Consider the following 27,971-nt stretch of genomic DNA (forward strand, 5'->3'; position numbering starts at 1 on the left):
ATGTAAGAAAGCAATGCTAACTAGTTAATCATTTCCCTTGTCAAGTTAGGAATAATCTCTGGTGTGCCATCTGTGGTGGGTCTCCATTGCATTGCGTGGGGAGTCCGTCTCATGACCGTCTGTTAGTTTACAGTACTTCCGTTGCGTATCCGGTTCATCCCCCCTTCCCCCTGGCTTCCAGAGGAGTGGTTTGTCCCACCACTCCTGTGTTAAAAGGTGGGTCCAAAACTTAAGCAGTGAGGCCCCGTGCCTTCTTCCTCACTGAGTCCTTGTAAATATTTTGTGTCATAAATGATCTTATGTTATTGTACTTCTAAAATTAAACTTTTGTCGTCCATGGCAAAAATGGATGACAGCGTTATCCGGGACATTAGTGCGTCTTATCACATGGGCATGTCACCTTAAATATACACATTTGTAAAGTTTTATTATGGAAGTTTTTGTTTTGAAATCAGACCCTATTTCCCGTCTCTTTGGATTTTTACCACAAAATCGATGTGTCGAAGAACTGGACATAGAAACTCCTGCGTAAAGCTTGCATTATGGAGGGGTAGGTGTCAGATGTAGACATGATGGAGGGGATGTTAACATTGCAACTGATTAATGAATGTTCCATTTTTTTTGTTCAACGCAACACAACAGAGACACAACGCAGATGGACCAGTGTAAATCCAGCGTCAGCAAGGAAATAATAACAGTTTTTTCCTCCATTCCCTTCACTAACAAAGCTAGCTAGCAACATCTAGCTGTCTGCCGCCCTTGTAGTAGCTAAGGTGGAATGAGTTTGGTAACCCAAAGTTTGTGTTTATTGTCTTTATTTGTCTGGACACAGCTGTTCAGTGCATACTTTTACAGTCACTCAATGATTCCTCTATGGAGGTAAAAGGCTTATGGGGTGATAGTTTTTAAAAGTCAAACTCACTTTTAGGAGCCGTCCAAAGGTGTCAAAATCAGCTGATTCACATCAATCGTGTAAATGGTCAAATATTTACGGTTTGTCAAAGGGCGTTTGTTAGTTTGGTGTCGCCGGCGACGTCTCCCGTGTTAAGGATTGAAGGTGTGGTTAGCGCCAGGGCCCCTTCACAGGTGTCAACCAGCAAGCAGATAATGAACCCTGTCCAACTGCCTGCTCTCTTGATGGTTTGGATTATGGTAAACAGTTCCAGAAAGCAAGATTATACCATCATTTTGGACAAGTTGCATCATAATCTTTGACAAAATGATCCAAAATCCGATAACTGTTAGAAATTGTAGCACCTTTTGGACAACGTCCTGATGTAATTACCTCTTTACTTTTAGCATCAAGTGTTTATGCTGATTATCACCCACACCTCTTACAAAGTGCAAAGATAGAGAAAGAAATCCCGGAGCAGTCATGGCAATCTGAGGTGCACTAAGAGGCAGATGGAAGATGAGAAATAGATGAGAGGAGCGCAAAGGAAGGAAGGAGGATACGCACTAAAGTCAGCTTATTATCTGAAGAGCAGAGATGTATAAACATTGGAGGGTTTGTGCAATGAGGAAGAGAAGAGAGGCAACGTCCTCGGGGGGGAAAGATGGAGCACATCTGCTGTGCTGCACACCCCCATGCAGAAAGGGCTCTAGAGCTGCACACTCACACAAACACAAATCAGAGCACGTCCGCACTCATGTACCTCCTATATGCAGTCCTCAATGACTCTCATGAGTACCTGCTCAGTGACTCCATGATCAGCCGCTCTGTCATTAAAAGGGGATACAGGTTTTCCATCTGCCACCACACTGTGGCAGCCCTGAAGCTGCGTGGCTGCATGGCTGCGCACGTGTATGACAGACACTGTGATCGGGACGAGCTTGTCTCTTTAACGGCCACACGGCTGGACGCAGCTGCAGGTCATTAATGTTTGTTTGCAGGTTGTAACGCGTGAACACGGTCTGTTTCCAGAACTGATGGAGCCAATTATAAAAGACAAGAACATTATGAAGATCAGCCGAGTTATTGCCAACATTACAGCACAACAGACACGTGCACTCAGAGCCGTTACGATGGTTGAGCACCTGCCCTGTTTGCATCATAATAAAATGTGCCGTTGTGCTCTGTTTTTTTTATACTTTTTGCATTAACATTAATACATTTCTGTTAGCAAAACAAGAAAAAAGTGTGGTTACAAAATCTGCCAGTATTCTATCAAACCCATTCCCTTTTTCTATTTTCTTTAATACGGGGGTTCTGAGCCGCTTCTGTCTTTGCGGCTCTGCTCGGACTCAGAGAGAGTTAGGAACAGCCGGGGGGAGCGAGAGAAACTACTGCCCCACAGAGAACGGAAGAGACGATGTGACAGTGGAGGAAATTGAGAGTTCTGGTCTAACTAGTCCCTGTCCGCTGATTCCACGAGCTACGATATGGTTAATATTTCAGAAAAACGCTCTATATTAGCCAAGGAGTCACTTCTTACTTTCATCACTTTGCTTTAGGTTTGATCACGGTGCGTCAATTCAACACACATCATGCGGGGACAGGGAGTTGGGTACTAAGTTCAAAATAAAGCACAGGGGGAAATTGTAAAATACATGAACAGTATTCATTGGTAGTTCATGGTTTCTTCACTAAGGGTCTGACATTAGATTAATGTGTTTAACGTGACATTTTCTCATTAGAAATGCCTTCTTTAAACTCTGCATCATTCAATTTCACAATCTTGTGTATTCAAATCTTTCCAATCAACACAAAAGTCTTTGTTTAGAGGATCAGATGCAAAAGAGAATTTGAATCCCTATCCAGAACAAGAGTCACACTGGATGCAGCTGTTAGGAACTGCAGGAAACTGGGCTTGGAAGCAGAAACATAAACATTTAATAAATAAACCTAAACAGGACAAAAACCATGGAGAAACAAGAAGCAGATAAAGCAGATGACCTGAACTGAAAACTATGCACTGAAGACAATGACAGAAATGAAAACAGCTGCGGATGATTAACATGAACCAGTAATGACTGATAGAGGACAAAACATGAACAAAAACACCACTGAAACACTGAACTAAACCGCAGAATCCTTCCAGCAACAGTATAATTTCATTATATATCATGAATCATTTCAGCATTCTGGGGATACAAATTGTAGGATATCTGTGTTTAAATATTATCATTTGTATTAAACTTGCTTCTTGTTGATTATGCCTGCAGCACATTGTGCCAGTATTAGTAACCTCCAGTGTTTTATTGCTTTGATGTCGTTCAAGTCTGTGATAAAGTGAACAAACGCATGTTCGTTTACATAAAAGAAATGACAATTGTATCACTTTCATCTACAGTAGCTGAGTATTTATGTATTAGTAATTTATTTTCCCATTTTACCAAATTTCCATTTGTTTAAAGGAAAAAAAAAACGTTTTTTGCGGCCCTTTTCTGACTATGAAGCCCTGCCCCTCTAAAATCCTGTGCACGTCCCTGCAGCACAACTTACCTTTGTCATGGTGGGGATAACACGTCAATGTAAGGGTGGGGTCATCTGGACCCCATAAGATAGCACAAGGGTTAGTCCTCCATGTAATCACTTTGCAAAATACCGTCTCAGAATAGTGGGTCTGTATTACTTTAAAGAAGAATATTAAATCTGAAGTCACGGATCTTTCAGGGAGCATTTTACATCTAGATTAGAGACTAGATTAACTCCCTTCAGTGAATCGCTCCCCTGCTTTCCCATGTGCCAGTTCCACGCTTAACCAACGGATCCAACCCCCATTGAGATTAGAGGGAACCAAATATCTTTTTTGTGTAGACTAAAACCACAGGAGGACCAATTGGAAGACCAACCCTCAACTTTCTAGCCCATACTTTAACCCTAGTGATGTCGCCAACGACATCCAAATACCATAACTCCATTTAAGCGATCCCAAAGAATTAGCTGATTCTGATGTGGAGACAAATAGCTTTTCGTAAAGTGTTGCACATCAGGGCAAAGCTGCTTTTCTCCTCTTCAGAATCCGCTGGAATTACGTTAATTGCGTGAACGATTGAAGAGTTACGGTAGTCAAAACAATGTCAACACTAGAGCTGGAGCACCAATCAGAAACCAAACAGGGAACCTGAGGCCTCTACTAGGAAAGACTAAAACAAATGCTACCTAATAAAAATGACTTTGTTAGCCTACACAGCAAAACAAACAGATAGTAGCTCAGTGAAATTATAAGACTAGACATGCTTGTTAAGGAAACTCAAAAATGAAATTAAAGTGTTTGGGTCTATGAAGCCTAACAGGAAATTTGGCTCAGTAGTTTAAGTGAAATTACTTAAGGAAGATCAAATTAGATGACAACAAATAAAGAGTATGAAGGAAAAAAAGGAATTGCAGGATTTTTTCCCCTGTCAATACCACATGCTGCTTTGGACGATTACAGTTTTACTGTTAATGAAGAAGTAGTGATTAGTAATGATTCCTCGAAATGTATTTGAAATGACTTATACTACAAGTCATATGTGGCCATAATTTGTTTTGTGAGGAGTTCTTCCCGACACCGATTGTTACTGATTTGTTGGACATTTTCCACGTTTTCTTTAACAGAGAGGCAGCAATGCTGTTAGTGAAGAAACATGTCAAATGCTGCCTTAATTAATTAATTTTTTTATATAAAAAAGATGGCATTTGACATTACGTCCACGTAAGCAACATATTTCTTTCTCATTTGTTTCCAATTTTTACTCTATCTTCACTAAAAAAGACCATTAATTCAATGCTTATTCAATGACGTTATTTAATGTCAATTTTCTCTTTCAGTGCAAAGGAAATGATGTTTTGTTTTTGATTCAACAGAAGTCACATTTATGTAAAATTGTGTTTTTCAGTAACTCAGGGATGATTCCTACAGTACCTAATGACTAATTAGCCCTTTTTAACATTAAACTATAGAGACCAACTCAGAGGAAAATTAGGTTTTTGGGGTTTTGTTGGGGGTGTGAGGGGCTGTAAGCTATCAGGGGAGAGTATAAAAAGAGAGCTCTCAACAACATGGAGGGTAAGGGGGCGAGTTTACTCCACGCCAATTAGGCCTGCACAATAAATCGCAAATGTATTGCGACATCAAGCTGTGCAAAAGACAGCAAAAATTGACATAAATGGTTACGTTAAATGTGCTAAAACAATCTTATGGCGGCTTGAAGTATTTGACCAATAAAATAAATCCATCAATGCAGTTGACCAGTCGGACAGACGCCTCCAAGTTGTTGACCAATCAGATGGAGCTCTTTTATGGTAGATGTTGGCCTCTATGTAGATAGGGTTAACTCTTAGTTATATTAAAGTGTTGCAGTGAAATGGAAATGATGTTTTTGGTTGTTTTGCCATTTGTTCATTTATCAAGTTGCATCATCATCAAAATATTGATGATTAATATTGCATATCGCGAGTTTTCCTCATATCGTGCAGACCTAACGCCAATGGTCCCGCCCACAACTCAGAGGCAAACTTCCAACTACCCCTGGCTGCAGCCTGCAGAACTGCACAACATAGTGGAATGCTGGAACGCTGAGGAATGTGTACACGCTGTGGAATGTTACCCCGCCCACATTTAGCCTGTCTTCTTCATTGGTTTTACAAGTTTCCATGTGCAATATTGCCACCTACCGGTTTTTAAGGAGTTTTTCCTTACCGTGAAGGGGGGGGGGGGGGGTCTAAGGGCAGGAATAACAGTTTAGTTTAGTCTGTTTTGTTAAAGTTTAGTATTTTCCTAATGCATTCTTTGTATTTATGATCCCCTTTTTATTGTTTTTCATTGCGCTAAATAAAAAAAATGTAATTGAATTAGAGAATTTATACATTGATTGCTGTCTTCTTATGCCTTTTACAAGTTTCCATGTGCATGTATTAGGGAGTTAATAAATTCTGTCTGGCCTCACAGACTCAAAAAAATAACTCATTGGATGAACTCAATTTAATTGTGGGCAGGATTTCCATCCAATAAATATGAGTAACCCCACCTCAAAGAAAATTCTTCCATGTAACGAAATATAATCGAGTTAGTCGAACTCAATTTTATCAAGAAAGGCAAAGGAAAAAGATCATGCAATAGAAGTCTAAAGCCAGATCCAAACTCAGAACCTCTGTATCACAAACCCGCTAACTAAGCCACTGAGCTAACACTCCAGTGATGAAATGGGGCCGCCGGTATAAATAAATAGATTCCGTATTTCTATAAATGACGCTCTTCGTGTATCGTCTTATTGGGAGAAGCCGAGTTGAAACGATTTCATGCCACAGTTTCGTTTTTTAAGTGGAAAAAACGAACTAAAGTTTTCACTTTTGAAAAGTCGAAGGATTTGAAGGACTAATAGTCATACCAGGCATTACATTAGATGAAGGAGTTGAACATTTTAAAAGTTCAATGGTTAAAATAGGTGAAAAATTGTAGCCGTGAGACGGCAAAAAGCATAAAGAGAAACAGGAAAACAGCATTCAACAGCATGCCCCTTACTTGAACTTAATTATTCTGGATTACTGGAGTTATAGGGGAAACTATTAATACATTTTGTGTTAGGTCAATTAAATGTAGATACAATCTTTTAAAATAAATATTTTTTTTAAATAAAACAAACAGAATTTTATTGTGTTACATGAAAGAGGGACTTGAATCATTTTTTTGAGTGATACATAAAAAAAATTGCACCATTCAAATTTTCCTCCCCTCTGTTCTCTTTCTTCCTCATACAATTCACAATGACACAAAATGTGCTCCACTGATTCTTCCCCTTTCCTGCAATCACAACTGCTGTGACAAAGGTGAATCAAATGCACGGGCTCAGCGTGGGCGGGGTTAACATTCCACAGCATGTTCACATTCCTCAGCGTTCCAGCATTCCACTATGTTGACCCATTCTGCAGGCTGCAGCCAGGGCTTACTCCAAACTTCTGATGAGCTACTGCAGAAACTATGTCCTAGAACAGTGTTTTTCAACCAGTGTGCCGCGGCACACTAGTGTGCCGTGGGAGATGATCAAGTGTGCCGTGAGAAATTGCCCTCATTAACTGATCTAAAAGCAATTACCATCTCCAGGAAATCAGCTCTTTGTTCATCCAAACAGGCCCTGATAAAACACTGAGAATTTAAGAATATGAAATATCATAAAATTATTTTTTCTTTGTGTTTATATGATTCTAATAAAGACATTTTGATAACAATAACGAGATACCGCGATTTAGCTGCAGCTATAACTATGTAAGGAAAAAAAGTCCCGCCCCTTTAACTGTCTCCACCAATCATTCTTGAAGGCTTAATCACATGTCATCAGTCTGACCAATCAGAAGTGGTTAAAGTATTCACTTCCTTGTTTCGATTTAGCGCAAAAAAGTCTCTCTGTTCTAACAAAAATACCAGCTAAAGCTCGTCTTTAGCGGTGTAGCTTTGCACAGAATCTGGTATCAGACTGGAACAAGTGAACAAAACCATGAAGCTCAAAGACGCTGGTCTTTCTGCGGTCGGCGGATTACAGGCACTACATCTCCCATGATGCAGTAAAGTGACTGTCTTAGCGCACAATGAGTCTCTCCTCTTAACGTCTTAAAACAACGAACACATATCAAACAGTTTTTGAATCTTTTAACTTAATTTTTAATACATCTTTTAGAAAAAAACAGCTGCAGCTTCCAGCTTTTTCTGCAACATTTATCACAAAAATGCATGTGAGATTGCAGAGCGGCTGGAAATCAATACAGACTGAGCTTTTTCTTTTTTTTTATTTATCTATTTTTTTGGATGCTGGTGTGCCGCGGGATTTTTGTCAAGGTTAAAGTGTGCCGTGGCTCAAAAAAGGTTGAAAAACACTGTCCTAGAAAACAACACACTCCTTAGAAATGTCATTAGGCCATAATCATTATGAAGAAGTGCAAATGCTAAATGATGCTAGCACGGTAACCATTTACGTCAATGCACAAAAAAGTGCCATTATCCATATTTGCCCTAATATAACATAATAACTCTAAAATACTTTAAAAGTTACTTGTGAAAGCTTTTATTCAAAAGAGTGTACTGCTTTCATAATTTGATGATGCTAGCATAGCATCCTGTTGTTCAGTTATTAAGAAACATATCCTATTAACATTTAAGTCAGAAAACAGAACACTTAACTTTAATGGGAGAGTGCAGGAGGCAAAAACAAAGCAGCACAGTCTGAATGTGCGTTCAGCTAACTGTTTTAAAAGAAAGCGATCTACAGCCAGCTCCATCGAGCATTATTGCTTTTTGGAATACAGCACAAGGACAAAAATGTTTGCTTTGATGGAGCCGTGCGGAAATTTTAATAAATAAAATGACATTAGGGGTTGAAACGAATCCAACTGTTCTAGCATGAGAATGAATGGAGAGCTGTCAAAAGCAAACAACAGCGTATGTAAATGTCAGCTCCCGCTAAAGTAATAAGATAAAAGCAATTTACTGTCAAACAGTAACAGGGATGGTTAATATTAAAGGCCATTTTCTTTGTTATAACATATAGTTGCTGTGGAAACAGCAGCAGGCAGAAGCTGAATAGAGTCAAAAGCATATGGATGCAGAGATAACAGAAGGGAATTTGCAAATAACTTTAAGTATCTTAGTTTTTTTTAAACATAATCTCATTCTCTACCTAGACAAAACAGAGGACGAGTGAGAAGGTGAAGACTGGAGACGCCTGCTGCTCTGCGGCTGGTCGGAGAGCTCTCCCATCCAAACCTCGCCTCTCTGATCCCTCTTGCTGCCTGCTATAAATACAGCCAGCCACTTCTTATAGCTTCTAACCGCCGAGCAACTCACACAGAAAACTGTGATTAAAAGCCTATTTTAGGGTGAGCTTTGAAGCAACGGCAAATGTGAAACAAAAAGCAGACAGAGGAGTGGGAAAAACGGAAAAAAAACAACCAAAAAAAATAAAAAAAGCGCAGCGCAGCTGCGCAGGCATGCTGATAGACCCCAGATCAGTTGCAGAAAGCGTCAGAACTTCCTCGGAGCATGTATACCTCTTTGAAGGAGAAAAAAAACACCAGCACAAATACACACCCCACATGGATGCACAGGAACGTCAGGAACACGACAGAATTAAAGATTTTTTGGAAAGATACACAAACCTGCATCCATATTTTATTTGTTTTAAAAAAGAAAAGCTGCTCCGTTTGTTAGATTGATCAGTGTCAATATGATAAAGAATAATTACTGCGAAAAAAAACAACATTATTTAACAGTCTAAAGACTGTCTAAAGACAGTCTGATGAACTGAGAAAAGAGGAAGATGATAAAACCAGCACAGCTTTGATAGAGGCTGTGGATGTGGGAAGGGGAAAAAAGGGATATGGGTGTGTGTGTGTGTGGGAGGGGGGTGGCTTAGACAGTCCAGCAAAGTGGGGGGTCTTTCTTGCGATCCACAACATGCTCAGTGAATCAGGAGCTGATGCCACAGAGGAGATTTTATCGCGGTGCAGCGGCAGGCACCAGCTGGAGAGAGTTAGGCTGTTTTGCTTCAAGCAGCAGTGATGAAGCACACAGACACTCACAGAGGAGTCTTTGAAGTTCAGACACACTCATAGATGTGTAATTTGACTCTGTGAGGCAAACAGTGCTGCAGTGGTTCTTTACAAGACTGGGGGCCGCCAATAAAAAAAAAGAAAAGAAAAAAAAGAAGAAGCTGTACAAATGTGATGCAAACAAACTTGATCATTAGTTTCTCAGACACGTTCAGCTAGTCACCTAAAGCCTTAGTCACATGCACCTGTACGGGGGTTGACCTGTACAGGTGCTGCTAGTTTTTAGGTTGGACAGCAGTGGCCACATCGTAACCCTTGTGCTATCCTAGGCACTTTACCATTGGGAGTTGGGTCATCTAGACCCACTAGACAGTGCGCTGAACCTTTTTTCTTCAATGATTGCGGTGTCCATGGATTACATGAAATCCTCTTCACCTTTATCCACCTTTGTCATGGTAGGGAGAACACCTCAATGTAAGGGTGGGGTCATCTAAGATAGCACAATGGTTAAGAGGAGCGCATATGTGTTTTGCATTTCCCTTGTGGCTCATACGACCATCTCAAGAGTTAAACACACTTCTATCGTACGAGTGATGCTATCATATGGTACCCTTATGCCACACTTTAGTCATTAATAAGGTGAAGGTACTGACTGTGCAAATGCAAAATTTTGATGCTTTAATCATCCAAAAGTGCATTTAAAATGCATGTTTGCTTAAAAGAGGCTTTTTTCTAGACAGAAGAACTGGGGTTCAACAGCACCACGTCCACTCAACCTCCAAACATAGGAAGCTCTCATGCACATTCTTGGTCCAACACGCATGAAATGCTCATGACCGCTCATGCTCGGGGCAAAGGTGCACAAGAGGTCAAGACGAAGCAGAGGCGCCGGCTGAGCGCGGTGCTGAGGTGAAAAATGCGACCGCACGTTTATCTGGTCCATGGAACACGCCATTAGACACTGTTTATTGAACAAAACATCTCGGAGCAAAGCGGTCATGGTGACGAATGATGAATGTATCGCTCAAAAGTCAAAGGGGCAGGCTGTGGAGGCTGTGTCTAAAAAGCTGAATACTAGACCGGCTTTACACAAACCTTGCCACAGGCTTCCTCTTCAGAAAACTATTGAATGACATCAATCTGATGACTTTACTTTGATGTCTGTTGGGATCAGTCTAAATACAGTGAAAACCAGGGTTTAATGTTCTTCATTTTCATTTTTGAAAATAATTTTGTTTATTGACTTATTATTTTGGCACTAATTTTAAACTTTAAATCATCTTCTCAACACAAAAAATTATTTTAAAAGTTATTTTCACTAATCATTGCAGCTTTAATTTGATTGTATTTTGGCATCAATTAAAAACAGCGGAGTGGAAGGCCATTACAAATAAAAGGATGAAAACCACCTAAACATAAAAATTATGTAATTTGAGAGCCCAAGATTTCATTTTAAAATATTATTTTTGCAATGCTCAAATTAGCTTGTATTGAGGATTTATCCCAATACAATCATTTCTTAATCTTTGTTAATAATGATACTAATATTGACTTTTTGCTAAGAGGGCAGCTGCCTCCATCGCTCACCTGTAGCTCCGCCCCCTGCATTAACCTTAAAAAAAGGTGAGATTGCATAAAAATCCTGTTTATACAGGTTTTGCCTTATTTTTTTCAAAAGCCAATAACATCGATTTTTTTTCTTGTTTCTTAATTTAGGCTTCAATCATGTCCTCAACATTCATAAGGGATGTTTTCTGAGCGGTTTATCAGGACTTTCCAGGTGAAACATCCTTCCAGAGGGGATCACTATAATGTATGCAGGATTTCCAAGTGTGTTGCTGTTGGCAGCAAATCGCTGCGGTTCCATATTCAGAACCAGAAAGAAAGTCCTTTGAGTTAGAGTCGCCCCAGAGTGGCATTTTCATTTGAATCCTCGTACCGCTTGCCCACACATCCGCTCTCACACCGTCAGGATGACAGCAGAGGGCACTCTGGGTCCCGGCGTGTGGTCCCAGCTGTTAATCTTCACTGACTAACCAGCACGGGGTCAGGGGATGAGCGACACTCATCGCAGATAAAAGGGCCGATGAATCTCCCTCCTTTTGTCCCCCAACTCCCCTTTTGCATCTTGCACATCAACCCTTCAAGTCACGCACAGCCAGCCTCCTTCTTCACCTCCCTCTCAACCTCTCATTGCTGTAATTGGAGGGTTTGAAAAAGGAGGGCAGAGAAACAGAGAGCAGGAGGGAAGAATTTAGAAAAAAAGGGTGAGCGAAAGGGAGAAAAGGTCTCTGGAGGTCAGAGCCCGTTTTTATAATTTCTCATTCTAAACTGAGAATCAGACATTTGCTTTGGCTTGTATTTATAGACACCAGGATCATTTGCTGCATCAAACCAGGCTGGATTTTCAATAAAATATCAAAGTACAACAGACTCCCTCTCCATGGTCCTTCCTTTTCCTTCTCTTTCACTTTAACCACAAACGTTGTTTTATCTCACAACAAACATGGCCGACTTTGCCTCAGCCTCAGCACGGTGTGTGTAAGAACCTGAGAAGACAGCTAACAGAAAAGAGTGAGGGGTAGAACAAAGGAGAAGGTGTGTGATCCTCATGGTCGTTCAGAGCGGTGCAACATCTGATGCTAAAAGCTAACGCTGGCCTTTATTTGAAAACGTCCCCACTTTTTGGACCAACAGCCTGTCGAAAAGGGGGTGGGATAATATAAGCTCGTTTCTTCCAACTCTTTTTCAAGCAATAAATCAAGCTCTACTTGACTTTAGTTAGTGATCACTGTTTTTTAAGTAAGCATATGTGATTTAAGTGTCTTTCTTTCTGTTTCATTTTCTGTTTTTTGTAATCTATGCATTTCGTGAGTTTGATAAAACTGTGAAAATTCTTTATTGTTTTGACTACATTGCTTGAAATAAATCAATAAATCAAATCAATCAAATCAAATATTGTTAATAATGAATAGATGGAGTCAGCTGTGTGAGAATTCAAATAGTTATCCAAATAAATGTGGCCTTGTGGTTTAAATAAAGTGATGTAGCTTTTTAGCTTTTAAATTTAGAGGCACCAAACAGACCAATTGCGAGAACTTTTCAAGTGTACTTCCTGTTTTTCTGATTTCCTAAAGACTCCTGGGAACTTGTGAAACATTAAACCTACATAAACGGCGAACCTATTGGGTTACTTCCACCTAAAACAGGACTTCCAAGCAAACACTTGTGTCCAACACAAACTGAGATAATTTGGGCTCCTCAAAGTCGGGCTGCCACACCCAGAAAATCAAGCAGTAAAGAACATTATTTTGAGGATTTCTCAGTGGAGCTAAAGCTGGCTCCTTACTGCCCCATATCTGACCTGGAGGGCTTAAAGGCGTGTGTGTTTCAAATGGAAAAAATCATTAAGAGTTGACCAAAAGAGAACTTGGATCTAAATAAAGGAACAAATGCCTGAAGTCAAAGACCCACTCCAATAAAAATGTAAGTTTTTGGTGTTTTTAACATGTGGCATTTTTCTGGTGATGGAGGACATAAATAAAACAATTAAGCATAAAATTGCAGTTCTGATGATGGTCATAGGTTGGTGCCATTGGTCAGCAGCGGAGCCGCCATCAGTGTGTAAATGTGTGTGTTCAAGGCGGATGGGGACTGTGACTGTAAAGCTTTGGGCTTTTTAGACGGTAGTAAAGAGCTATATAAGTAAACACCATTTACCATTTACCAATAGCATAAGTCATAATCTCAGAACACATTATTTTGTGACAAAAACCTCCCTCCCATCAGAGGAAATGACTATATATTTTTGGTGGTGTTAGTTTTTTCTTTTTGAAATTCACCACAAATTTGACTGTTTCTGCTTCTGTCTTTGTTTCCTTTGTTGCAACCATTCCGCCTTTTAAAGACTGCCTGCAGAAGTCCCAGAAGTCCCAGAGTCCCTTTAACCCAAATCATTCTAATTCTGTCTTTATGGACAAACACCCATGCAAAGGGTAGAATATGGCAATAGTCCCAGAGTGATAAAATATTAACTCCGAAATTTGAGAGTCTTTCTTACATCGAGTGAGCTCAGATAAATTTGGGATTTCTTGAAATTATGCATTCATGAAGAGCCGGGATGAAAGATTTAGTCTGTCAAGGATCTTGTGAGTTGGAGCTGTCTGCCACCGACGATAACCGAGTCTGGACTTTTTCAGAAAAAGATTGTATAATGTCATCGAAAAAAGTCAAGATAAATAAATCCCTGGTGGCAAAGATGAGGAAAATGTGACAGGCTATCAAAGAGTCTGTACAATTGTGGCGTTCCGATCGTGACTCTTACATGAAACGTCTCATTAGTGGTTTATTTTGAATCGCAGCAACCCTGACAGCTGCAACAGGTGATCCTGGAAAAGTCAAGGCAACAGGAAGTAGAAGATAGCGGAACGACAACGAGGAAAAAAGCAAAAAAAAAAAGGATGTTTGTGTTTCTTCTCCTGCAGCCCGTGCAGGCATTGTGTAATTGCAGGGTGGGGGCAGGGATGGAAGTCATGGGCGGGGGTAAATATTATCTTTTCAACCATCTCTGGCCCACCATAGCCCATTCCAGCTCCCAAACACACACACCTACTCCACGCCGCAGAGCTGCAAATCCCTCAGACTGCTCGCCTAAGCACTACACACATGCAGACACACACACATGTAAACAAAGGGGAATTAAACTGGCAGATCCAGAGCAGCACACACAAAAAACACACACATTCTGTAGCATCTCTCCTCCTGTCGGAGTGCATGCAAACCCAATGTTACTCAAGGATGGAGTGCTGCAGTGGGATATGAAACAGGGTGCATGTGTGTGTGTTTCTGTCCATCATCTCTTTTCTGTCCTTTTAAGGTGCATAGCTGCTGGCCACTCTCTCCCAGACTCTTTCTTTGCCCCTCTACTAATCTTTCAAGTCTTTTTTTTCCCATTATACACCCAGTCTCTCTTTTCACTCTGACTCTTTTTCTGTTTTTAGCGGTTTCTTCCTCTCCTCAGCCTTGCAGAGAGAAGCCATCCATAAAAGTCAGTGAAGCCGGCGTTCAGCCTGAAAGATTGCAGTTCCTCACCCCTGCAGTGGGATAATCCCGCTTGTTTCCAATGCAAATGGAGCGGTTTTGTGAATGTTCCCGCGCTCAGGTGCAACACTTCAATCAAAGCCCATGGAGGAGTCATAATAAGGCTTTCAGCTCGCTCAAAAGACGCCACTGAGAGGGAATGAAGCCTTGTCTTCGCTTCCTGGAAAATAAGAGTCTTCTCGTGCGTATACTTACTTCATCCCTTCTCATTTTTTTAGGCGCTGCGTCTGACCCAACTCCAGCCTTCCATTTGTCTCACTGGAGCGCTTTAGCAGAAACTATCAGCACCCTGTTGATTGTTTTTTCCCACCACAACTGTACTGATGATGAGGAGGCAATTGGGAGTGGGTGATATCAGCATGAAATAAGGTTTTAAGCATTTTTTTTTCCCAACAACCCTCCACCGGGAACGCCATTCCCCTCGAAAGCGGCTGCAATTGAAGCTCTTTGTTAAAATGGCATAAGAGCATTTGGGGTTGATGCGATGAGCCAAAGAAGGGAGGGATAAACAGCGTTACGGAGCAGCAGGAGGAGTCGGGAAAGAAGGGATCGATGTGGGATGAAAAGAGGGATAGGTGCAACAAAGACCTGGGAAAAATAAACCTTTACTCTACTTTTTTTTATTTTCAACCTTTTTATTCAATTTTCACAATCCCCTGTGGAGAGAAAAGGAACAAAAAAGTTAAGGTGCTATGAAAAAAAGCCTTTTTGTCAGCTTTCAACAATAGCCATTGTTAGTGGGGACAGCGGGGTCTGCCTGCTGAGAAAAGACGGAGATAAAAGGAGAATGCAGCTCAGAGCTCGGATTACACTCCAGCTTTGTTTCACCGAGGAGAACCTCTTTAGCAAACGGAAAAAAAAAACCTCTGATACAACAGAAAACTCGAATCAGATGTGGAACAACACAGATCATCCCAAATAGGAGGATTCTGTCAGAGCAATGCAGCAAATCGGCCTCGCGGGACGCCGTTGAAGCGGCGGAATGAGAAACGGGGAAGTCAGAGTCAGGTGGAGGAGTCCAGGCTGAGAGATTTTCACCCACAGGTTCTCCACACTCTGACCGCGCTGACCTTTGAGGGAACGCAGAGCACCCATCCAACGTGGCGAAACGTATCCGATGATGCGTAATTAATACGAGGAATGACTGAGAAATCAGAAAGGCAACTGTTTGATCAACTTTTAGGTTTGTACTATGCCAACTTCAACACTGTGATTACAGTCTTTCGACCAATTAACCTAATTCCAGTGAATTCTGAAGCGGAAAAAAGCAGCTTTACGCTGTTTTGTAACACTTTTTAACACGTTATAATATGTAAAGATGCGCTTCTCTGTTTCAGAATCAGATGATTAACGTTAATCGCATCATGAGTTCCTGCAGTTCAAATAGTTATTTAGATGTTCCTGGTGACATCTACGATGTTAAAAGGCTAATAAATACAGCGGTTGCTCGCCGTTTCACGGTTCACTTTTCGGGGTCTCACTGTGTTTTTTTTTTTTTGTGCAATGTTGCATGTGTTTTTTTTTTTTCCAAAGAGCATTGTGTTCTACATCCTGATTGGCTGTTGTCAATCCATCTACTCAGTGTCGTGAATTTATCCAGTTTTCCAAATTTATGGAACAAAAATATTTGCAAGGGATCAGATCTTTTTTTTATTCTGTGATACTGGGCAAATTTTTCAACAAAGGCTTGAAATTTGAGAGTTTAAACAAAAGAGGAAAAATGTTTGGAAATGTTCGTGTCTGTCTGGGAAAAGTGGACAAAATGTGTAGTGAGGGGTTAGACAGCCGGAAAACAGCTATAATCCTATAATCCAGGGATCGACTGATCACTGGTTAATCATTTTTCATTATTCTTTCTCTTTGGATTTCACTGTTCTTGAAATAGTCCTCCTCTTTGTAAGTAAGTAAGTAATTTTTATTGTATAGCACCTTTCACTGACAGAAGTCACAAGGTGCTTCACAGGTTAAAAAAAATATATATATATACATATAAAAACATGAAAAACCAAAAGCATATACCACATAAAACAATCATCCCAAGCCCAAATAAAAACTGTTTCAGTTAAAATGCTTTGCAAAAATAAAAAGTTTTCAGTCCAGGGAATTTGAAGTTTTTCACTAAATTTATCACGTTACATGTTTTTTTACATAAATCTTATTATTCATTTATTCATCTTCTAACCCGTTTTGTCCCTTTCAGGGCACGGGGCTGGAGCCTATCCCTGCCGCTTGTGGGCTAAGGCGGGAAGGGGACACCCTGGACAGGTTGCCAGTCTGTCGCAGGGCTACGATCACACACCCATGCACTCTCACATTCCCTCCTAGGCACAATTTTGAGTAACCAGTTAACCTATGAAGCATGTTTTTGGACAGAGGGAGGATGCCGGAGTCCCCGGAGAAAACCCACTCATGCATTCGGAGAATTTGCAAAGTCCACACAGAAAGGTTCCCCATTGGTGTTCTGGTTCAGGTCCCCCAGCCGGGACTTGAACCAGGGGCTTTCTTGCTGTGAGGCATAAGCGCTAACCACTGCGCCACACATTTTGATGCAGACAGTGACCAGCACCCTGTAAAATCAAGCGTGTTTGCGTACTTACCGTGGTATCTGACAGTCTTTCGTGGGATTGGGTTCCAATTGAGTCCAGTTGACTTGTCCCATTCGAGCAGCAACACCAGAAGCAGGACTCTAATCCCGCCCACGGCTGCCATGTCAGCTCCGCTGTCTGAAACCCGGCGCCGAGCAACAGAACGAGGAACCAATCGGTCGATGGGTAGAACTTGGCAGAGAATTTGGGCTCCTGGCTGCCTGCAGGGAGAGAAGAGAAACGACAACACGTCAGCTGAATGCTTCCGTTTCTTTATCGACTCAAACATTAGAAACATTTCTCAGGTCGTGCATGTTTTCTAACATGAATCGATCTTCTTTTATGAAACATATAAAACAGAACTCCAGATCCAGAGACAATGTCTGCCTTAGCGTGCACATCTGTGCACGTGTGTGAAAGGAAAACATTTTAATGACTTTGGGTCACGCAGGAAAACTTCTTCCTGCCCCTCCCTTCCCTTTGAGCGATAATCCAGCTATCTCTGCTCGGAGAGCTCCGTAATGGCTTATCGCCGCGCTCTTGTCAAGCCCATTCAGCGGCAGTATATTAGGCTGGAGCTGAGTTATCAAAGTTAATTGGCACTGGCAAAGCATCAAACGCTCGCGTTGTTGGGAAATGAATGCTGAGGCAAGGACAATCCAATACAATCCTGTTGTAAATGAATTGCTTTATACCTAATGAATATGTCAAGTGTCTGGCTTGAAAGGCGGCATTACTTTCGAATAAGGGTGGTGGATGATTGACGCATTACTGTGATGTATGTAGAGTGGACACACAGGTTAATAGGAAAGGGTTTTTATTCAACTCCCACAGCCCACACCCAATAGGAGACGACAGTTGGAGTAACAGTCCACTGCGGAACCAACTGTGTTTCAAACACTTTTGCTTCCTAACAATCAAACAGATCTCTGAACATTGGACAAAACAGTTCATTCAATTAATCGCATGAATAAACCAGTTTGCAAAGAAGATAGGGGGGAAAAAAAAAACCAAACGAGTCACTGGTCCCCTGCTAGAATCGCCATCTGTTTTATGGGTTATTTGTAATGCTGCCTGCCTGATGAGTCTGTTGGTTTGTCTTAGCCTATGGGTTATGACCGGTACCGTCTGGCACCTAGACAGGCAGGCCGTGAGGTTCTGATCCAAGACTTTTTAAGGTGCAAAACGCTATTAGACTGGAGAGCTTGGCCCATGCGACAGGCTTGGAGGCACTGGCTAAGCGTCGGCGACAACTCAATGCATCAAGAAGAGACGACTTTTTTGTCTTGCTTAATTTGTGTGTCAAATGATCTTTTATGAAGGGGGAACTGGTTACAGACTCAAATGCAAACATGTTTGACACAAGGAACATACATGGGAGAGAGGAAACAGCATCAGAACATGAGGAACTTCAGTCAAAGCAACGATGCAAACAGCAGCATGATCCTTACAATAATACTGTCCACGGTTCTGTAACTGTGCAAAAAGCGATCCCTTACAGGTGGGGTTGTAGTGCTACAACTCTTGGTAATGCAGGCAGCACTAGCACGCCACCATGCAGACGCCTTTATCAACTGCACAACCTTTTCTACCCAAAACGAACTGCTGCTTGTTGGGTGCCACTTCCATTCCCTAAGCAGATTCCACTTCGATGCCTATAACACTTTACCAACAGAAATGTCGCCAACATTCAACATCCAAACAACACACGGTCTTTGCCGTACCATAACTCCTCCACTGTTCACCACATACACTCATCGTTACCTGTCTGTAAAGAAAGAAGCTGTCAGATCCTTTTGTTGTTCCCTAACGAATAATCTTCTTGTCCTTCCAAACTTCTTTAAACCTGCACAGAAGTGGAGGTAACTTCACTGCCCACGTTGTATTATCAACCACAGAGAAGGTATGTAGTCTTTATGGTTGTGGATCACAATCAGCAATTCATAAATCAAAGATTCATACTATTTCGTATGTTACGTTTGACTGATAGCTACCGTTTATGTATGGATGTATGAAAATTAAAATATGTATTTCATCACCGTCATTTACCTTTCTTTAGAACAAAATATCATTATCGACAAAACACAAAAAAAAGAAAAACACAGAGGTAGTAAATACAAATGTCCACAGTCATGTTTTATACTTCCTGTTTGGAACACCAGGGGGAAGGGGTCACTCAGTGAGTTCTCATATACAGTCAATGATAGAAACTCCTTTAGATTCGATTGAAGAGGTGAAAGGATAGGTTAAACTTTGTGGGATGATTGCAAAAGTACTGGTTTTGACTTTGTTCATTTTAATTATTGTAAGCTGATTGGCTGTCTGACTGTCTTAATCTTCTGACTCTCAACGTTGTGTTTTCTGAAATTTAAAGACACTCAAAGGATTTCTGCTGTAAATCTGTAGCCGTTTTAAACAAACTGGAAAATTAGGCGACGATTATTGGGTTCAAATTGAGAGGAAATCACCTTCACATGAAACTACTTTTGAGAAAGGTTCCCTAAATTATTTTGAAGTGCTGACTGAAAAAGGTCTTGGGAAAATTATGAAAAATGGAAGAAATTCTGTTCTGACCGCTGAAAACGGAATTTTCAGACTCCATGACATTTTGTTTGAATCCCACTAAGGTCTTCAAAAGCAAAATGTTCTGTTCAGAAATCTTTAAGAAAAGATTTTTAGGATTACAAAGGTGTTCTCAGCAAAACCAGTGATTTTCTGCTGTAAATGTCACTCCTAAGTGCTGTGGTCCTGCATGCAAAGGATAGATCACTTCTATTCTAAATTCCTACAGGAGAAAGTCACAATAACTTGGTCTACGCTGACATCCACGTGTCACGGAAAGAGAAAAAAAGTCAGTTAGGGTCGTTTAGTGTTACTAAAAGCTCATGAGGTCTGCTATAATCAACCAGTGCTTTACGCTGGGGGAGGGAAGGTTCAATGCCGGCAACACTTTGGGAACCAAACTGCCCTCATTTGACACTCCATGACAGTGGGGGGTATACCCTAGGGCAGGGGTCGGGAACCTTTTTGGCCAAGAGAGCCATAAATGCCACATATTTTGAAATGTAATTTGGAAAGAGCCATACAATAATGTAGTGTCCCTTCCCCACACTGAGGCACGGAGACTTAACCTCTTTTAAATTTCTTTATTCCGATTACTGCAGACCGCAACAAACGCCGTTCAATTAATTCAGCAACTCCTGAATCTCTCCCGCCGAGACGAGAGCGCTTCTCCCAACTTTATATTCCCCTGCTCCCGCTGCAGCCCTCCCATTTCCCTGATTCGGCCCATAGCTGAACCCCATTGGTCCAAACTACCTAACAACAGGCTGAGCGACAGAACTGAGGGCCAATCAGATCTCTGCTTGACGCGTTCAATGAACTCCAGAACTTTTAAGGCGGCCCAACAGCCATCCAACTCAGTCCGCGACAATTTGTTTAAAACTAAATATACAAATGAATGTGTGCATTTGATGTAATTTCAACATTTTTAAAGTACAATAAGTCTGTGGATTCTTTTTAATAACATTGTTATTCTGTTGCTAATAAATGATGAGTATTTCTCGTGGTGGTTTTGCTGATGGTCTAGTCTGGTTGATACGTGGTGAGTTTCTGCTTCATGCAGGCGTTGAGACTTTAAACGTGATCGTAGGTCTGAATGTTCTGTAGATGTGACAAAGACTGCTCACATGCAGACGGGGAGCCAAACATATACTCACACGCTGCAGTGAGTGACGGGCAGCGGGTTTTACGTTTTTACAATCCCTGCGCGATTCACCTGCTGCCTGTCCCCACAACCCCTCACCCCCACCCTCTGCTTTCTCCCTCACACATCCCGTCCCAGCATCTGCGCGCTCTTTCTCAGAGACGGGAGCGCGCAGTTTTAGGCACGGCAATTCACAGGTTTCCAGCTGGTACAAACTCTGTGAAATAATAGATAATAGTAACTGATAGCGCTGGCGCAGATTTCTCTCTCTAAGCACTGCTACTACTGCGCGCCTCTGGCATCGCATCGCGCCCGAGAAGGACTGGTCTAATGAAAAAAAAAAAGTATAATTAAAGATTTGTCTGCGAGCCACATGTGACCATCAAAAGAGCCATATATGGCTCGCGAGCCATAGGTTCCCGACCCCTGTTCTAGGGGTTACTAGGCAGTGATACCTTCCTCTGGGGTTCTGCCAGATCCCCCCCCCCCCAAGCAGTTTTAATTGCACATTAGACAGGTATTTGGCATATGGGGTATCCTGTCAACAAATGGGAAGTATCCATAGAAACCATCACCCATCAAATTTGGATTGCATCTTTAACTACATAGACACTCCTGTCATCTCTGTCCCAATCTCCATCTATTGTGATGGGGGTCAGAGGGTAGTGGTTGTGGGCGTGGCTCTGCACGAGCATGGGCTAGTCTGTGCATCCTAACCCCTAAAAGACTTTATAGTGCAGGACTTTCCAGTGCCCTGACTTGACGTCAGTCTAATACATGTTCACAACTCAAAGTCTTTTCCAAATACGACATCACCCAGTTGGCAAATTAAAAGCCTAAAAAATACAAACATTTTACGAAGACTATTTGATAAATTCTCTGTGTTCTGATGATGAAAACTTAGATGATTTATAAAAAATACATGTACCTTTTTTTTTAAATGACAAATTGTTCAAACGCAATGCATTGTGGTCTATATTTGCCAATCTAGTGATCATCGATGCACGCTAGTTTTTGCAGAGACTTCATGGAAATTTCTAGGGCACTGGAATTTTAGAATTGTATATTCAGAAAAGCACAACAAAACGGTGAACGCTCTAAATTGTGCACTAAGTAGTGAGGAGTGAAGGAATATTGACACAACCAATGTGTTTGTGTGCAGAGATGTCTCATGCATGAAACATGTTTGTGTGTCTGGTTGGTTCACATATATGTGAATGTGTCCGCTTGTTGCAGGTACATTTGCCTGCATGTACTGCAAATAGTTGTCTGAACCCAAGAGGCTCCCAGAAAATAAATCCATCCGTCCGTCTGTCCGTCCGTTCCTCCGCCCACACATTTATTAATGGATGCAAACTTGCAAAATCCCCACAGAAAGAACCCAGTTGGGATTTAAACTAGGCTGAGAGGGCTAACCATTGCACCACAGTGCAACCCCGCTCCCACAAAGTAAAAAGAAAAAGCTCAAAACAAAGAAGAAAAATCAAGGTTTCCTGAATGTATTTGGTCTCTAAAACTCTCAATATCTTTCTGTAAACCGTGTAATCATGGAGCGGTAATAAAGTTATCTTTTTCAAAATTGTAAAGAAATATATACCGTAGGCTGTGTGTCAAAGTGTCAGACCACAGCTCGCCACACAGCAAAGCGGCGAGCTCGGTGTCAAGTGAACACGCTGACCCGTTTGCCTCATCTGCCCCCAGCCTGTTGTGAGTGTGAGTCCTCGTCCAGCTTGTGTGACTGTTTATTGATTATTGTGTGTTTCTGAGTGCCCCTCCCCCGCAGCCCCTTCCTCCGTCGCCTGGAGATCAAATCTCGGGGACGCTCAGTTAAATGAAAGCGCTTCAACGCTGGCTCTAAACGAAAGCCCTCAAAGGCCAGCCGCAGCGGCTACTGGCTTCACCGGATTGATGCCGACGGCCCTTCTCAGCCCCGCGCTCCAGACAACTAAGAATGAAGAGGAGAATGAGAGGGAGATGAAGAGTTTGAAGGGTGAGTGAAGAGAATCATGGGGCAAAAACCTCTCTCTAAGCTGTGAAGAAAAGAGGTAAAAACGGGATCCTGAAGGCTGGATGATGGGAAGAGCGAGGAATAGGTGAAACGATGAAAATTAAAGCGCTTGTCTGACCTTCCCAAAGTGTCTTTGGACAAGATGTTGGTGCTTTTGTCTCTTTTGGGCTGCATATGGGGCTTGGAACTGAATAAAACTGAAATTATTTGTCAAAAATCTGTTTTAGTGGCACATCAATAATTTATGGATCTGCGTCCTAAATGTGGAAAATGGTAACACAAAGATCTCCAGAGCAAACATTCATTACTTTATTGATTAAATGCATTATTTTCCATATTTATTACATTAGTGCTGAACGTTTAAGAATAAAGAGAGAGCAGAGATTGTTTTGGGGTCAAACACATTTGTTACAAAAATTTAGCTAGGTCATTTTTATATGCATCAGTTAAAAAAAATCTTCACAGCAGTCAAATTATGATGATTTATTTTCAATTTTGATAAAAATGTTCACTTTCTTTTAAATAATTAAAACTTCAAAGAGGCTTAGACCGCACATACTTCAGCAAGGCCAAATATAAAAAAAATAAAAGAAATTCATCAAAATGATTCAAACTTGAGAAAGATTTTTGTCAGATTAATGTTTTCCAACAAACAAAGGGATGAAGTTGACCACCAACTTTGGACTCTAAATGGAGCCTATTGGTAACCTGCATAGTACCAACAGAATGATAAAGATTTTTCAAAAAAATCCATTTTTTAAAGTACTTTTAATTTTTTTCCTTTTGAGAAATCCGCATCAAAAGGAGCTGACCAAAGATCAAAGGTAGGATTATAAACAAGAAGACTCTTAGTGTATAGACTAAAGGTTGTGTAAAGGGACTTTTAAAAGATTATTTCGGAACAATTTAAACAAAATGATAGTAAAGGGTAATTTAGAGAGATAATCATCATGTGGTTGCCATAGAAACATTGACTCCGACCGATCTCTGCTTACTGACATCCGGCTCCAACATTTTTTAGGTTTTTAACGGAACTCGAAGTCTTCACAGCATCTGCAACCAACTTTTTTTGCAATGAGGAAGGAAGCTGCAGCAATTTCCTCTTATTTTTATTGTCGTCCTGTGATCCTGGCTGCATCTTGAGCGGTGGCGTTCAGCCCTGATGACCACATTGAGTCCATCGTTCCATCTCTGAAACGGCGTCCTCCCGCCGCGGCATCGCTCTGCATTATCTCTCAGCCGCCGGTATTGCCGTTGAGCTAATGAGCTGAGACGTAACGGGCTAATCATTTCTTTCAGCACTCCACAATGGAAGGCTCATTAAAAGATACAAAGACGCCAACGACAGGTTCCCATCCGGTCGGCGAGCTCGGGCGCACGTGCCTATCAGTTTGTGTCGCCGCGTGTGTTTTTGGAAGTGAGATAGGTCTGTGTGGAGGGAAGCAGCACCAGATTGTTTCTTTGAATTGGATGTCACAGAAGAAAGAAAAAAGAGAAGAAGAAAAGCGCCCTAACCCCAATCTGTCCGTCCGCTTGACGTTGCCCCCCCTCGTATCCTTTCAGTCTGAGTTGCTCTCTTCCTGTTCTTCACTTTACCCCCTCCCTTTTCCTGGAGACACACACACACACACACACATGCTGACCTTCTTAAAGCCCCAAATGATTGTTAGTCGTCCTGAGCAAGTGCTTGACGTTTCACCTCAACCTTTGACCTTTCTAATGGCTCACAAAGAGAACCGTCCACCGCCTTCCGCCCCAACAGGACACACTTGATGTCCATTACTAAACACACAAACACACACACTCGTTGAATGTAACCTGACAGGATGGACTTGAGGAGCCCCTTCCTTCTTAAACCCAGAAAGGAAACCATCAGCTTTCTTCCTTCCTTTACTTCCTCGTATCCTCCCTTCCTTTCTCTGCATTTTCTTTCGGCATCTCAATATTTTGCACAAAGGAAAAGGCAGACAAACAATATATCCTAACAGCTAGAGATCATGACGTTTGACGATTACTCACTTTTTTATGTCTGTTGCCATTGTTGCTCTCATAAACCCATCTTGTGAGATATTGCAATGTTTTTTTTTAGTTTTTTTCAATTCATATTCTGATTCTGAAATAAGTTTTACTTTGAAAAACTTCTACATTCTCCCCACACCTCATCTGACTCATTTGGCGCCAACCGCAAAATTGAAACCCCAAAGCTACCAAAGTCGACAAAAAATTAAACAAAAGCTATTTGGAAAGTTTCTGTTTTCAGAAAAGAGTCAGTGGGAAACATAATAACAGGCTTTGACTTCAAAATAAAAAGAAATCTGAATTTCACAAGCAGGAGTCTTTACTAAAAATATGGATTTATTGCGACAATTGTTCCTAAACACCCTAATAATAATGCAGACAATGCTGCTAATAAAGTTTATAGATAAATAAAAGCCATTAGCACAGGGATTCTCAAAGTGCGGCTGGGGGGCCAATGGCGGCCCGCAGGAAGATTTTTTGTGGTCCTCAATAAAAGAGAGAGAGAGCAGGTTAAGTCATGTGCCTGATTTGCAAGCAGGGAAATGCAATGCTCAAAGTATTCAATTTAAATCGTCACTGTGTTACAAATCATAAAAACTATGACAAATTTACCGGCGAGGAGCGCAACAGTAAGCTCCAACAACCACAACGAGGCTATGATGCACAGCAGATGTTTACAAAAATGGCTAAATCCAGTGGAGCTGTGACAGAAGCTCGCTACATTGTGGATTTGGAAATGGCCCGGTGTAGGAGGGAGTTTGTAAAAGAATGTATTCTGAAAGTAGCTGACATTGTTTGTCCAGAGCAAAAGAAAAAGTTTGAAGAAATAAGTCTGTCAAACGACACAATTACTAGATAAGTAGAAGTTCTGGGCAGAAACCTCTGACTGCATGGGAAAACATCTGGACGGCCTGGTTAATTGTACAAAGGACACTTGGTCATTGAAGTTATGAAAAACAACTTTTGCTGTTTATACATTTTTTTCACCAAAATTGGCCCCCAGTCTAATGTCGAGTTCTTAATTTAGCCCTCCTCTACAAAGACTTTGAGAACCACTGGGGTAGCGGATTCACAACACCTGTAACTTTCAACCTTGTTTGCATATATTATATATACACACACACATATATATATATATATATATATATATATATATATATATATATATATATATATATATATATATATATAAATCAAGGACTTATCAAAGTGCACATTAAATTTAAAGGGAAATTTTCAATGAGACATTTCCATCATTTTCTATAAACTGTAGGAAACCAGGTTGCCTCGATCCTTGGAGGATTAAGTTTAATTACTATGGAGATTCTCTAACTTCTTTTAATTAGGTTAAAACTGCAATTTTTCCAGTGCAGGTGTACAATAAAAAAAAAACCCTGCAAAACTCATTACATCTATAAAAAACCTTTGACCAACTTGCATTGGTACCCGGTTCCCTTTGATTTTTCCTATTTTTTGCTTTCGTCCGTCTCCATTTAAGTCAAGATCATAGATTTAAAAAAATGCTAAGAAGAGCAGCTTTACCAACAACCGTTCTAAGTCAGTTTTAACAAATACTTTTACAAGTACTTGTTAACGTGCCTTGGAGGTACGTTAACAAGACAGTGCACTGAACAAGCCGATACCTGTCTTGTAGGGTCAAGATGACCCTTTTTTCTTCAATGATTTTTGATCTTCACTGGTGTCCATGGATTACATGAAATCCTCTCCACCTTTATCCACCTTTGTCATGGTAGGGATAACACGTCAATGTAAGGGTGGGGTCATCTTGACCCCAGAAGATAGCACAAGGGATAAAACCATACAGCACAGGACTATGTAGTGCCCTGGATTTTAAAAGCAATTCGGACAATATACTCACTACTTTTTTGTCCCACGATATGTCAAAGAATCTAATTTTTCCCACACTCCCAATGGTCAACCTAATGCCCCAAACCTAAGAGAGCCTGGTGCAGAACCTAAACAGTTCATATAGTTTCTAAAGTCTTCAGAAACTTACTGTCTCTGGCCGCTGATGTCCAGAGCAAAACACAAGGCTGCAACCGTCATTCTAGTGTTTTCTGGGTCAACATGGACCTTCTGCAGATGGACACTGCAAACCACCTTCAGCCGGGCGTTGATATAAAGCTCACAAGCTCAGCAAGAAGTTGGAGGGTCGGCTCAAATTGTTGTTGATTCTTGAGAAAGAAAAAGGAGACCATAAGATTCCCTTTTTTTCTCTTTCAGCTGACTTCTTTTCAGACTTTTCTTTTTTACATGTATTTTTTACTTCAAGACCAGCTGTCTGAGAGTTTCAGACTAAATTAGCAGTCATTTGTGACCCAACTTTCCTTCTTGTGATTCAAAAGTCTCCTCAAAGGTTCAAAACGGCGATCTGTCACACAGCACTTTGGATGAGAGGATTCAAGCAGAGATCAGTTTTTTTTAAAGCACAGAGTCCAAATCAGTCTCCTCTTTCCCTCTTAAAAGTACGGAAAGTTCCAGAAGCTTTCCCACAATGCCTGGAATATTCATTTAAAAAACACTCAGCATCTGTGTGGAGATTTTAAGGCTGGAAGTGGAGTCCAGAGCTAAATAAATCTGTTCTTTAACAACAAAAGAAAGATTGAAAGAAAAAAGTTACTGCTTCCAGCAAAGTTGATGACTTGTAGGTTTTGAGGAGAAGTCAATATGTACTTTCGCTTTTTCTGGCAATTTCCACTCAATTATTTCTTTGGCTTTTGCTGGAAGATCAGTGCAAGCGAACGCTGAGAAGCTTTTTCTCCCGCGGTGACAGGAAACATGACGGCAAAAGAGGTGATACAGAGCTTTTGGCATTCAGAGTGCGGGCTTAATGGAGCCGCTTTCACTTACAGTGAAGCGCACACACATCCCACACACACACTAACACACACACAGAGTCCTGCCACCTCCAGCGTCAAGCAGCACAACTCAATCTGTGGCCAGCCACACCTGCAAACCCAGCTGCTGTCCAATGATGGCGTGCTGGCGGAGCATCTCGTTTGTTTGCGCCGTGTGATGTGTGGCACAGATGAAAGGCCAATAATCAAAGCGGGGTTTGATCAGCTG

General features: G+C 41.2%; 1 protein-coding gene across 4 annotated transcripts in view; it reads right to left on the bottom strand.

Moving 5' to 3' along the window:
- sema4c (sema domain, immunoglobulin domain (Ig), transmembrane domain (TM) and short cytoplasmic domain, (semaphorin) 4C) overlaps window positions 1–27,971 on the bottom strand; it is a 114,748-nt gene that overhangs the window by 34,818 nt on the left and 51,959 nt on the right. For 2 of the 4 annotated variants that reach the window (XM_011479538.4, XM_020706185.3), the window contains one exon: window positions 17,164–17,372. In XM_011479538.4, the coding sequence (XP_011477840.1) occupies window positions 17,164–17,275 (112 nt within the window). In that variant the 5' untranslated portion in view covers window positions 17,276–17,372. Of the gene's footprint in view, window positions 1–17,163; window positions 17,373–18,915; window positions 18,998–24,380; window positions 24,470–27,971 lie in introns of those variants that run through there. The other 2 variants (XM_078952185.1, XM_078952186.1) reach the window with 2 other exon arrangements.

The sequence above is a fragment of the Oryzias latipes genome, chromosome 9 (assembly GCF_053564925.1).
Source record: "Oryzias latipes strain Hd-rR chromosome 9, Olatipes_Hd-rR_3.1".
Classification (NCBI taxonomy): domain Eukaryota; kingdom Metazoa; phylum Chordata; class Actinopteri; order Beloniformes; family Adrianichthyidae; genus Oryzias; species Oryzias latipes.